The sequence below is a fragment of the Apus apus genome, chromosome 1, assembly GCF_020740795.1.
Source record: "Apus apus isolate bApuApu2 chromosome 1, bApuApu2.pri.cur, whole genome shotgun sequence".
In the NCBI taxonomy this organism is placed as follows: Eukaryota; Metazoa; Chordata; class Aves; order Apodiformes; family Apodidae; genus Apus; species Apus apus.
The window spans coordinates 110,457,724-110,471,783 of NC_067282.1; the positions used below are offsets into that span (position 1 = coordinate 110,457,724).

The 14,060-nt window shown below is 38.1% G+C and overlaps 1 protein-coding gene across 5 annotated transcripts in view; it reads left to right on the forward strand.

Annotated features, from left to right (window-relative positions):
- Window positions 1-11,312, forward strand: part of MAP7D2 (MAP7 domain containing 2) — an 83,470-nt gene extending 72,158 nt beyond the window's left edge. For all 5 annotated transcript variants that reach the window (XM_051626839.1, XM_051626857.1, XM_051626849.1 and 2 more), the window contains 9 exons: window positions 1,729-1,961; window positions 2,334-2,460; window positions 3,737-3,941; window positions 4,093-4,197; window positions 5,457-5,510; window positions 6,172-6,250; window positions 6,981-7,167; window positions 8,816-9,089; window positions 9,676-11,312. In XM_051626839.1, coding sequence (XP_051482799.1) covers window positions 1,729-1,961; window positions 2,334-2,460; window positions 3,737-3,941; window positions 4,093-4,197; window positions 5,457-5,510; window positions 6,172-6,250; window positions 6,981-7,167; window positions 8,816-9,065 — 1,240 coding nt within the window. In that variant the 3' untranslated portion in view covers window positions 9,066-9,089; window positions 9,676-11,312. The remainder of the gene's footprint in view (window positions 1-1,728; window positions 1,962-2,333; window positions 2,461-3,736; window positions 3,942-4,092; window positions 4,198-5,456; window positions 5,511-6,171; window positions 6,251-6,980; window positions 7,168-8,815; window positions 9,090-9,675) is intronic.
- The last annotated feature ends 2,748 nt before the right edge of the window (window positions 11,313-14,060 follow it).

A 14,060-nucleotide genomic window follows, 5' to 3' on the forward strand; every position in this document is an offset into this window, starting at 1 on the left:
GAAGTGATGGTAGTGACCAAGGTCAACCAAGAGTCCAGTAATGGCCAGCAAAGGCCTTAAGGAGGCTGGTCCAAAGACAAGCCAGGACATCCAGTCCGAATGAGCAGGTCAGGAGGCCAGGTACAGGGATACATACAGCTTAGCTTAGGCAAGGACCAAGGGCAAGGATCTGAGCTGACAGGGAGCTCCTGGGCCTACAGGCAGAGGGTACCTGAGCTGAACTTCAGATTTGGCTGGGTGCTACTATTTCACCAGCTCAAGGGCTTTTGGAGTCTGTGATGGCTTTTTAATAGGAACAAGAGAGTATGGGTGGTGCAGTACTGTGCAGTCTTTTTGTCCTCCCTGTATTCTGGTGTCTCAGTCTTCCAAATGCAGCATAATATGGTGGGAAAGTACCCTTTTTTCTCCTGAATTCTTGAATTGGGAGGGGAGTTGAATGACTTAATTTTTATTGTCTGCCCTGTAATGTGTATGCTGTTTCAGTTATAATAATCTCTGGCCATACAATACTATTGCTAGATCTATAAAAACCTTTCCACTCCAGTCCATTAATTTTCAACCATCACCCCTGTTTTTCATGCTTGTGGTCTTCTAGAATGAGTGTTTAGTCCAGAAAGCATGTTATAGTATATGAAACTCTATACTGTGTAGATGGAAAAAGTGATTAGGGTTAATACATTTATATGATAATTGTAGGACCATAAGGAAGGGTAAAGCTGTATGTGTAATGTTTACTTTAATGTAGGCTTATTTCTTCTAATGGGACTCACATAAATCATTATTTTAAGATTGTAATCTCTTTACTTCCCATAGCACTTAGTCACACAGCCCAGCCTTTCTTGATGTTAAAAGTATTCAGTGCTAGTTACTGGTGTTACGTAACTAATGAGTGATGTTTGTGTGTAGTTTAATGTTTCCTCATAATCTCTTCTCTTTATTGTGCACTTACTTTCAGTGAATATCAAATACCTTATTCCCTTCCACTTTCCCAGAACTGACTTCAAGGTTATCATTTCACCTAAAACATGCAACAGCCAAATGACCTATTGGCTGCGTTGCTGCTCTGTGTCACCATCACCACAAGTACAGCTGTATAAAAGGTGGTACAGGCTGAGTTTTGAGCGTTGAGTCTGTTGTGTTGGTGCTGATGAAAGCTCTAAGTGAAACAAAGGAGTTGATGGTACGGTGGTTTGATCAGTTCTCTCTTTTGGTCAGTTCTCAGCTTTGCCTTGGTATATAGTAATATTTGGTGCTATTTTAGAAAATCTGGTACTACTAGAAAATCGCCATGTTTGAGAAGGCGGTATCCACATGAAAGCAGCACACTGCAACTCATTATAATTGCTGCAGACAGAAAGCAGCCATAGCTCTGCTTTAAATGCTGAGAAGAGCTACTGAACACAGTAATGCTGACAAATTTGTTATGAAATGGCCATTACTAAAATAATTGGGTTTAGGTAGTCCATATCTCCTCACATCTCTTTCCTATAACTTCAACGTTATTATTGGTCTTTTAAAATGAGATTTTTCTGTAATCGTTTGTACTTGCATGCCAGTTCCCAGTTCTGATTGCTTGCATCTAGGTGGTTTCTATGCAGTATTGTGCAAAACAACTGATACCCATATGTAGCCAGAGAAAAGAAAGAAGAACAATGTAGGTAAAGAAAGAGTTTGATTCTAAGATGCATAATGTATGGCCTGTTATGTGTTTTTGTTTTACCTCATCAGGACAGTCACAAAGACTTATCCTCAGTCTCCTAAAAATGCCAAACAATATCCTGCTTCTCCTGTGAAACATCGTGCTACTTCCAATCTCAATCAGGAAACTCCTAAAAAGAAAGCAGACAAGGAGAAAGAGAATGTCAGCCAGCAAAAATCCCCAGGAGCACGTACCGAGGAGGTGGGCCAGGTGGCTTCTGAGAAGCATGTGCCTACTGCAGGGAAAACCGAAAATAGCGAAGGTGAGGCTCACTGCAAGAATAAATGGCAAGTTATTGGGCGTTCCTGAGACTTCTAAACAGTGATGAACTATTCTAGGGTATTGTTTGTTTTTTTGTGGGTTTTTTTTTGTGAAGCTGCTCAGTCATGGGCTTTTTAGAATGTGTAAAGATACGTATTGGAACCAACAGATAGATAGTTTTCACTGGGGTTATCCATGGATGAGAAGCCCTTACCTCTTCCGTATTCTATCAGCTGAAAATGCTGAGGTATGTTTTTGAAAGCAAAGGTGTCATGTCAGCATGCACCAGGCCCATTTTAGCCTCTGTGTGAGTGTGGAAATGCTGAGCACTCTCAGTTCCCTGCCTAACTTTCTATCCTTGATAATCTTCTAGGGAAGATCACAGCAGGAACAACTGATGCAGAAGAAGCCTCAAAAATTCTAGCTGAAAAAAGACGACAGGCCCGCCTGCAAAAAGAACAAGAGGAAAGGGAGAGACAGGAAAAAGAAGAACGGGAGAGGTACCTGTTCATTTCTGAAAAATATTACCTAATAATTTAACCTGTATCATTGAAAATCCTTGAAACTGTGGTAGTTTTAGAATCAAGGTGGGAGCTTACATGTAAGTGTTGATTTATTTCAGTTTGGACCCATAATCCATTAGTGCCTTTTGCAGTCTCTATAACTAGTGAAGGTAGAAAATAATAATTTGGCCTCTTTAAGAAGCCTGAAGAAACTTATTACTCATCCAAATACTTCAGGTTTTTTCCACAGTGCAGTGTGGAAATACCTGAAATAATTTATTTTCTAAAAAAAAACCAAAACCAAAAACACAACACATTTGAGGCAGTTTTAAGTGGGCTAGTTCATGCAGAAGAAAGTCTTGCAGTAGAGTAGTATATACCTTAAATGATAAGGCTTGTATCTTTCAACAAATTAACCTGAAGCTTATCTCCTTGTCCTGCTCTGTTGCAAGCAGTCGAGGGCTTTAAGAGTGTGGGCACAAGGAAGCTTGCTGTGTGTCTAAGCACTGAAATGCTGGCTCTGATCTGGGAGCAAGCTTTTAGGTTTTTCTCTACATTGGATGCTGGTTGCAAATGTCAGCAAATTATGCCCTTCTTTCAAGCCCCTAAATAGTAATTCACTAAAACTGCATGTCTGAATTCAAGTTTGTTTGTTCTTATCAAAAATATGGCAGGGAGGGGAAATTTAGAAATATTTCTTGAATCTGTGATGTGCAAGGATAAGACTGATCAGTTGTCAAAGCAGCTTCTGAATGTGGTGACAAAGGAGTGTGATGTCCCTGAGTGGTTCAGGGAACCACACAGGTACAATTTAAAGTCACTCTTCCTAGTGTACCACTGTGTTCTGTGAGCTTTGCTGCTACTCATCCAATCTGCTTGTCTTTGGCTGAAATGAAGGAAAAACAGTACTTGCTTGTTAGTAGATACCAGCATTCTGGGTGTCAAGTACAGGAGAAAAGGGCTGCTTTTATTGTTCTAGTTCTAATTGAAATTAGAATTGAAATGTTTTCTTTTATTTGACACCTTTTTTTGCCAAGGGAAATAATAATAATTTCTAGGAGATATGTTAGGCAGCAAAAGTAAGATGGGAATAAAACTTTGATAGCAACCTGGATTCCAGACATGTGCTCAACCTCTTTGCTGTATCTTGGCATATTTCATTAAAATGTGCACTGATGCAGCCAGTGTCAGTTACTGCTGGTGCATGCCATGCATGCAATAGGATTCATGCTAAACAAAGTGAACCTTTTAAACAGTGTTACGTTTTTGGCAGGCTTGAAAGAGAGGAACAGAAAAGAAAGGCAGAAGAAGAAAGACTTCGTCTAGAGGAAGAAGCTCGTAAGAAGGAGGAGGAGAGAAAACATGAAGAAGAAGCAGCTAGAAAAAAGGCAGAAGATGAAGCCAGAAGAAGAGCTGAGGAAGAACAAATGCTAAAAGAAAAGCAAGAAAAAGAGCTCCAAGCCAAACTTGAGAAACAGGTACAATCTCAAACACAAGTGTGAAACTTCATATGCATATATCTGTATACATATATTTATATATACATACATACGAATAAATGCTTTCTAGTATCTGGTAATCTGCTTGAAATAAATAATGGCCCTATCTTGTTTTACACATTTTGATTAGAGGGAAGAAGCAGAAACGAAAGCCCGTGAGGCAGCCGAACAACTTCGTCTTGAAAGGGAACAAATCATGCAGCAAATTGAGCAAGAAAGACTGGAGCGGAAGAAGGTAGATATTTACATCTCATTTAAGAGAATTATTTCATTTCTTGTTAAAATACACAACCCAGGAAGTACCCAGTAGTATGTAGAAATAATAATCTGGATGGATTACAGATTGATATTTATGCCTAATTTAGTATTTGCTACTTGCACGGTAGGGGAATGTGGACATCAAAATTTGTAACAAAGTGGAATTGCCTAAGGCAAACAACTTTCTACTGGGTACTGAACAAACACAGAATTAGCCTCTGCCCACAAAGGTACATGCCTGAGACAAACAAGGGATAGCATGCCAAGGCAAACATTGATTGCTGCCCAACCCAGGACATCACAGACTATTGAGGAAAATGAGTGACTTTGTTTTCAAACTTACTCAACAAAAGCTCCATGTCATTAATTGAGAAAGTGAATATGATTAACAAACAGGTTTTATCCCACCTGGCTTGTCTCTGGTTGCATTATGCAGAGGCTGCAGGGCTGTCTGGCCACTACCACACAAGGAAAAGGCGGGAGCTGCATAACTCAGCTTCATCTCTAGGTCTGTGGCAGGGAAAAGAGAACAACGGCAGAGCTGCACAACCTCTGTCTGGTTATAAAAGGTTATCTTTACATATATTTTATTCCAATATGATGGTGTTAACTGTTTACCACTGAGCCAGAATTTGCAGATTAAAATACCAACCCAAAGTGTCTTTAAATCTGAAAGTTTCCTTTCACAGTAGTGCAAAGAGACAAAGTTGATTGGGAGATTTAATTTTTTTTTTTGAATGAACAAAGAAAGGGGAAAAAAAAAAAGTGTTTTAGGGTAATGCCTTACACATTTTCGGGAAGAATAACTTCAGATATTTAATTTTACTCTTCCATTCCAAAAAGCTCAACTATTTTTAAAGGGACCATTTGGCAATAACTGGAAAAGCAAAAAGATGAAAATTGCTGTTGGTTTTAAATAAACATCTTGTTCCAGTCCTGAGCAGAACACATAACTGTAAACACCTGATATTAAAATGTTTGTCTCTAAATTGCATCTACTGCAAAAGTAATGTTCTGTGAGATCTGATACATGAAAGCCAGCTCCCAGGTGTTTTCTCTTTTTTTTAATTATTTTTTTAAAATTATTTTTATTATTTATTCTCCCATTTTCAAGACACGCAGGGATGAGGTCATGGCAGTAAAGCTGTTCTTTTTGTCTTTTTTTTCCTCTTTACCATTCCCTTGTGTTAAATATTCTGTCTGCCTTCTCATCCTCCAATTTATTTTGATTTCTAGAGAATAGAGGAAATAATGAAGAGAACAAGGAGGAGTGAAACACCAGAAATAAAGGTATGAAACGGTGCATGGTTGCAAGGGTTTTTTTGTTTTGTTTTATAACCCATGTGTAAAAATTAAACTCTAGATTATTTCCATGCTAGTAGGTATACTTAGGTACACTCTATATACACATTTGCATTGTATTTTGAACTGAGAATGACTGTTACTGTGTCACAGTTGTTGTGCCACTGCTACAGAGAGGCAGATTTATGTGACTGTTGTAGACTTACCTGCCTTGCTATCTAGCAAGGTGGCAACAGCACATGCCTGGATACTGGAGCTGTAATGTTTGCTGCTGGGATGTATCTTCTGCTTTGTACCAGCCGGTGAATTAGTTACTGAGCTCTCTGTTAAGCCTGCCAGGAATGTGGGATTGAGAACAAGGCCCTTGTGTCCACTAGGAAGTGACAGAGAGTCAAGTTTTCAATTCTAAGTTTTCTACTAAGTAAACTGTTTCTTCAGTTACTTTCAGATAATGTTTTTTTGTTGGTTTTGTACTTGAAAAAGAAAATAAATCCTATGCTTAATTAAAAAGGGGAAGAAAATCCCCTCTTCTGTCTATGACATTTGACCACCCTGTGGCCCAGGGCAGTCTCACAGATTACAAGTTCAATCAGGTCCATGAAGGTAACAGTCTTTCATCTAATACAGTTGACTCATCTCTTGATTACAGAAGGAAGAGCCAAAACTGGAGGTACCATCAACTCTGAATGTGGAAAAGCAACCAAAGACCCTTGTTCTCAACCAGCCAGGTAAAAATTGCCATATTTTTCTACACCTGTTTCCACAGTTAGTTATTTCCAGAGTTTTTTAATCTCAGGCAGAGCATTGTGTGTTCTCAGAGGTTCTTTGGTTTAATCTCAAAAAGAACAGCTACATCTGTGTCAGCAATAAATGTGAGAAACTGGAGACTTAGCTTTGTTTTGCCATGTAAGCAGAAGCAGAAGAAAGTTTCTCCTCCATTTTAGTTCCTGACGTAGCATTTCTGTAAATGAGAAGTTCCAGTCTGCCATGAGGTTTGGTTGCTGCAATCAGCATTCAAATTTTGTAGGTAGAAAACTTTTTCATGCAAGCAAGCTTTCAGGTTTTTTATGCATTGATGTGTATCTTAAGTTTAATTTGACTTGATGAGGAAAACATGTATTTAAAGAATTATTACATAAAATATACATATCTGAAATTTTTCTGTATTTTGTTTACTTTCCCAGGCTAAGGCTTTTAGGACATGACATAAAAGATAAAAAATTACCTTCCTGTTCCTTCAAATTAAAAAAATGTAGCATAAAGAGCAATTTTAGAGTGGAAAAGGGAATTGGGAGTATAGTATGATGAGTCATAGATGAAACCAAGTCCTACTGCATTGTCAGTCTTCCTTTCTACTCAATCTGTAACTTAATAGCATTTGTGGATTGTTTTGGGGTTTTTTTAACTATATTAAATAAAGAAGTTGCTACTGTCATAATTTCTAACCTTCTTTTATAGAGATCAATGGATTGGCAACCTGCCTGAAAAATAAAAGTTTAGAAAATGCTGCCTCTGTAATCCCTTCCCAAGCTGTAGTTGCTAATGGACTAAAGTCAGTTCCAGGACTTATTCAGCTGGAAGCTGTTGATGGGAAATCTAACAGCATGGAAGATTCAACAGATGAGGTTCAGTCCATGGATGTGAGGTACAGACCATATCTAGAAATTGTGGAATTCATATTAGAGAGACACAACATTTTCTGTTTCATTTGATGATACTTCACTGCCTTACTTCTCACCTGCCCCACAACGTGGCACTCAGGTCTCTGCTTGGTGTACTCCTCTCCTGTCAAGATGCAAATTGGTTGTTTCAGCCAAGAGTCAACAAAACTTCATCTCACTCTCACATATTTGTTGGGGAGGGAAGGCTCTGAGATCCTTCTACAGTCTTTACTTATGGAGTCCATACAAGTTTGCCAACCTTTCAGCTTGTTCTGTGAAAGAAACTACTGTATATGTTGCCAGATGTCAACTTTTTAATTTGTGTCAAGACTGCATAGCTATGATGCCTGAGCTTTTCTCCCTCCATACAAACAGAATAAAGAAAAAAAATAATTTAGAATTTAAGTACTTAACTGGAACAAATTTGTGGAACTCAGTAAATAACTTTGTATTAAATACTGTTGGATTTTGATGGAAAGACTTTCAGGAAAGAAGGAAGCTGGTAATCTGAAGCTGCTATGAGAAAGCTAGCTCTGAATTTCAAACATGAAATTTTTATACTGTGCTTCCTTAATCAGCATGCCAACTTATCCTCTCATACTGTTCAGTATTTCCAGTAAATCTGCATAAACATGTAAGAAATGCCCTACTAGGACAGACCAGAAGTCCATCTAGCTCATTATTTGGTTGCAGAGTATCCATAAGAAAAACTAGTTAGGGGGGGCGACTGAGCCCACCACTTTCTACAATCCAAGACCACACCGAAGTGTCATGCTAGGGATGTTAGAGGGCACAACTCTGCCTTACCCTTTGAAATACCCACTGATGGACCTGGTGCCCATGAGTTTGTCTAACTACTTTTTCAACCTGCTGATCATGTTTGCATCCAGGACCTCACCTGGCAGCAAGTTCCACACACAGTACAGCGTCACTAGGTAAACTGCATTATTTGATACGTGTTAAACCTAGTCTCTTACTAGTGTCATTGGGCACCCTCTAGGTTTCTTGTTGCAGGATTTGATGCACAGTAGTTTTGCCCTCAACTCTTCCACCACTCCTTTGTGGTTTTAGAAATCTTAGTGAAGTCCTTCCTCTGCCATTTTCTTCTCCAGACTGAAATGCAGTAGCCTTATTAGTCTCAGCAAAGCATTAGGTGATAGCAGCATTTCTTAAATTAAATTCTAGGATTTTTAATGTCTGAGATACATCATAAGGTCCTAAGAAATAACTTTTTGTTTAAGTTGTAAAGTTTGAGTGCTGTAGGTAAATGTTTGCTGGGTCAGTACAAAAATTTGCAAGATGAAATAAACATTTAAGTAACAAAATGGTGCAGGGACTGAAACAATGAGTGGGGGGAGTCAACTACCGGAAGTGTGTTTTTAGGAGATGAGTGTTCAAATCACACGCCTACTGCAAACCTTAATCCTTAAGGAATATGGATGAGGTATGACCTTTCATCCTGATCAGAGCAACCTCTTTTGGTTTGGATTGGGACATACTCTAGGTAAAAGCTTGCTTCAGCTGGCCTTAAGTAGTAGTTTTTGGAACAACAGAATATTAATTTGTTTATTACTTAGTGAAAAACTACACACCTCTTATTCTGCATCTTTCTTTTGTTTATCTTTTGTATAGCCCAGTTTCAAAAGAAGAACTTATCTCTATCCCTGAATATTCACCCATGAATGAACTCATGCCTGGTGTTTCTTTGGACCAAAATGGGACAAGTAATGCCAAGGCTCTTGAAGATCTCTTGGACTTCACAGGCCAAGCTACATACTCCAAGATGTCCAGTGACACCATTAGCCTAGATGACTGTAACAAAAACTTGATTGAGGGATTTAACAGTCCAGGACAGGAAAATACACTTAATTCTATCTGTTGACAACCTCACTTTTCAGCAGAACAGGTAAAGGTACAGTATTGTGATAAAGATCTTAGATATGATAAATTGCTGTGATTACTTTTGAGCTTCCCAGAAAAATGCAACAATTTTAAACAGCATATGTGGAGAGAGGAAGAAATCTGATGTCCTGAATATTTACATTCAGCATAATCTTTCATATTTGGAGCTCTTTGTAAATTGGCATCATGCAAACTGAGCCTATCATAGCAACCTATAGTATCAGATAAATGGAAACATTTCCTTTATCTGTTCAGAATATGTCATGTTTAATACAGTACTTCTCCTGTAAGTCTTTGGAGCCTGTTTGGATGAAGTAAGCAGGTAAAAGTCGGACCAGCCTAGAAAATAGTAGGTATTGTTGCTGCTTGTCCTTTGCTGCTGCTGTAAATACTTTCAGCACAGCGTAGGGTCACTTGTCCTAGGAAGCCTGCAAACAATATGAAAAAATCATAATAGGCTTTAGTGGCAGTTTCAAGGTACAATGCCATGGTCAATTTTCCTGAAAAAGTGTATTTTAAATTACAAAACTGAGGTCACTTACCTTGCATAGCTGACTTAATATTCTTCTCTCTCTTTTTTTAATTGACAGAGGTAGCAATCTGTGGAAGATGTGTATCCTTGTGATGCTACTGACAGTAAAATATGAGCTTGTCACTTGAAAAAGCTTCTACAGTCCTTGAACACTGGATTTCAACTCATCAGAGCTTAATATAACTTTGTCTTCCCAGGGAATATGTTTAATAACTAGCTGCTTTTGGCAGAAACCAGTGATCTCAAGCCTCAGTGGTTTCAGGGAAGACTGAGTGTGCATTAGAATTTGAGCTTTAGCTGCTAATAAAGCACTTTTTTTTTCTGTTAATTTAAAATTCATCTCAGCACTTCACTGTGATTTTTTCCTGTGCATTTTATTTTGAAATGATTCTTCCTTAAGCTTTATCATACCTCTACTTAGACATCTTTTTCTTGTAAATAATTGAGATTCGCCCACAGTGCATTGAAATGAAATAATACTCTGTACTTCAGTTTTGTGCCTATCTTTTTTTGTCTTTAATAAGGAGTTACTGGCAACTTTTATGCAGGTGTATAATTCAAAACTATAGCTGAAGAGGCTTGAAAAATATCCAGCTGCTGGACTCAAAAGAGCCTTCTCACTGACTGTGGAGTGTGGGAGTTACCCCATTACGGTTATGTTGACACTTGTAGTCACTAGTGGCACTTACTGGTTAATATAAATTAGTCCGGGAGCAACTATCAACTATGTGTTTAAATACATACTTGTGTAACACTTGCAAACAAAGCAGGCAAAATGCCTAGTATAATCCCTTAATATATATAGTATAGCTGTCGTAGATACAAGTTGAGTGGTCGGGAGGGTGAGGTAACATGTTCATCTTTGAAGATGCAGACACTTGATTAATACTAGCAGGGTTTCTATCATGTGGAGAAGTATTTTGGCTTCCTATAGGCTCAACAAAACAAGATTCAGTCAGCAGCAAAACAATATGCAAATGTTGCAGCAGAAATACAAAGGCTGAGACTTGGGGAACGCTGCTACCCCCGTGACATTCTGTAACCATCTGTATGGAAGAATTCACATTGAGATTTATAATATCTAGACATTATGTGCCATGCAGTGTTAACTTTCTTTCTGTTGGTGAACTATGATAACTTTATGCTAGATCATGTGCTGCTTTGAGGACACTTTTGTCCAGGTTCCTTGTAAGAATAAATTATAAACACTTTGAACACTAACACAAAAGAAGTGGAAACGGGGGGGGAGGGGCAGTGGTTTTTTGCATTTTTTGTTTGGTTGTGGTGGGTTTTTTTTCATATGTTAAGGGAGTTCACAGTGTAGCTTGAGCTCAGTTGTAGCCCTGTGCTTGTGCTTTTTAAAGCCAGCAACGGGAAAGTAACCAATGACATTATGTGTGATGTGTAAAGAAATCATACCTACAACAATCCAGCTCTATTTATGTTAGTGTACTTCAGAGAAATACTTTCTTTGGACTGTGCAGTGAGCTGTAGCATGGTACTGTGTCTTCCAAATTAGTCCATCTATTTCCTAAATAATAAACAAACAAAATAAATTTGTTTTGCTGTGATAACCTTGTGTTTGACAAATGTCACATTATATTTTATTATGGTGTCATTGTATTACCTGTAGATTTCTGTATTTGCATGACCTGTATAGCATGTATAAAGGTGAAATACATTTTCATTTATGAATCTAACTTGTTTCTTAGCTTTTTTTACTCCCATCAAAAATATGACTAATTAAAAAATACATGTATGTTAATGTTATGTTCCAAGGTTTTTTCTGAAGGACAGTGTAATGCGAAATTGGAGGAGTGGTTGTCGGAGCCTCAAAATATTTCACCATTATTTCCTTTGCCATGTACTGTTTTGCTCTCTGAGATCTTGCCAATACACAGAAGAAATGCAGACTGGTGGTAGAAGAGGCTTAAGGTGAGGGCTTCTGAACTGTGGCATCCAGGGTGCTGGTGACAGTATATAAGCTAGTTTGCAGCCCCAGCTTCTGCTTCCTGGGGTATTTCTTGGAAAAGAAAAAAAGGAAGAGAAAACTTGGGAGTTGTGGCTGATGGACAGTGTTCTGTTGAGTGTGCAAGAGCTGTTCTGTAAGGGCACCTGTAACATAAATGCTGAAGTTCTCTTCAAGCTTCATGCATGTCCTGCTGCTTAGAAAGGGGCCAGCCTGGAGCTGCTATTAGTTTTCTAGTGAAAAGCTGAGGGGCAAAAATTCTATTGTTTATTTTTTTAAAATCGTAACTTCAGTCAAAATTAAATTTGAGAGAATCTGCTTTTACTATGAAGTGTATTAATACTTTCCATGGCAACAGTTCATTTCATTCTTATTAACTTTTGAACCATTCAGGTGATTTGTCCACTCAATTATTTACCAAGATTAAAGGAAGCATGAAAAGTGAGCATTCATGAAGAAAGATCTTGCCTGTTTTCCTTTATATTTGCTTTCAGATGTCACCTTAAACATTTTGCTGAGTATCTGGAGCAGGTTGTGTTAGTTGAAGGGTTAAATTGCATCTACATTTTGCTTTTAATGATGAAACTTCTTTATACCAACATCAGTGTTTGCTGCTCTGTTGGTAATAAGCTTTATTTTTAATTGGTCCGTGGTCTTGAAACTGGTGGAGGAACACTAGTGTTTCACATACGTAGAGTTCTGCTGCTGTAAAGCACTTGAGAATCAAGCAGTGAGGAGAAGCAGGAAAAAAAAGTAGAGCAGTGATCCTTGAATGGATTTTTATGAAAGGATTTATAAATAGGTGAACAGATTAATTTTTTTACCACTTATAAAGTGATCTGCAAAACAGCATTGTACACACCAAGAAGAATGAGACTTCTTCCTTGCTCCTCCCCTCTCCCTCCCAGTGCAATAACCATTTAGGGACTGAAAAACTCTCTTTGTTTGCTCTCATTTTAGAACCATGTTATTCAAGCTGTTGGTTGCCTCCAAAAACAACAGGGAGTGGTTGTTCACTTGTGCTGCCTCTGTGTGTGTGTGCACACAAATATACACCAATGGCTGTTACCTGACATCTGGGGATGTTGGGTTTTGAGGATGGATATTGAATTCTGAAAAATTTGGTTGGGCCACTCTGCTAAAGTCTGGAAAATATAATGTGTACCAGGACTGAATGCAGTTTTTTTCTGGATTTTATTTTTATCTTAAGAATAACAGGTTTCCAATTAGTTCAATCTCTCCAGAATACGTATGCTTAAAAAACAATAGAAAACTTAAGATACTCGGATGCATTTTTGTTATCGCTTCTTAGTGGCCATAATACCAGTCCAGAACACCGTGAGCCACAATGTTCTTCTCCCCCACACTTGTTTTTGTCCCATCATTTATCTTACCCTTGTAATCTCCTGCATCTGAAGAGTAGATGATGCTATTTACTCAGCTGGCCGATTTAACTTGTCTGTTGAAGCAACATGTTAAGTGTAAAAGACCTTAAAATTGCAGGCAGAAACACTAAGAGAAAGGTTGTTTAAGCTTTTAAAGTAATTATGTGAAGTATAAGAAAACGGTTTCTTGACCACCACAATTATTTTTCACGCTTGTTTTCTTCTCAGTTGCCTTGTTTGTTCTCCATCTTAGTAGTAGTGAAGTGTAATAATAGGTTTTATTGTCTCTCTAATGATTCAAGACTGAGGTAGTAATGCTTTCAAACTAGTGGGCTCAATGGTTACCTGAGGCCTGCAATTTTCAGGATTGAAGTCCACGCTCTGGAAACTAGTGTGTGATGTTTCCTTTGGAGCTTTACAAATTTAGATGTGTATCCCTGCTGAAATCAAGCCTTAATCACTTCCAAGAAAAAAAAACAACTATGATGCAGGAGAGATTCAATGAATAGAAGGAAATGGTGAGCAGTATGCTGAGTGATCTAGGAAGTCCTTGCTCTAAGAGCAAGTTTTTAAAACGGTTGCATGAATAACTCAAACCAGAAGCTGTGCTTAATCACCTGTATCTTCTTGCTGTGTCTAAAAGGAATAACTTGGAAGACAATGGCAGTTGTAGACTATTGACATTGTACAGGAGTAGACCCAAGGACCTAAAATAACATAGCCTGAGAAAAACATTAGTAGGTGTGAGAAATGTTCACAGAGAAATTACTCTGACAGTATTTCCTCTTTTTTTTTTTTTTTCTAGCAATACTGGCCACACTCACCAAGTTCAGTACATCAGCAGTATGTAGTATGCAGGATTAGGTCAACAGCTTTAACACCATGTTAACATTATGTTGACACATCCCTTTAGAGAATAACTTCTCTATTTTAAAATACAAGTGACAACACTGTCTGAAATACCACTATTAGCTCCTTATATATGCAGAGCTATGGGGGCTTTATGCCAAGAAATTCTGTGGAGTTATTCCTATTGTCCCTGGTGTGTGATCTCAAGAACAGTTTTCACTCTTCTTCTTCTTTTTGTTT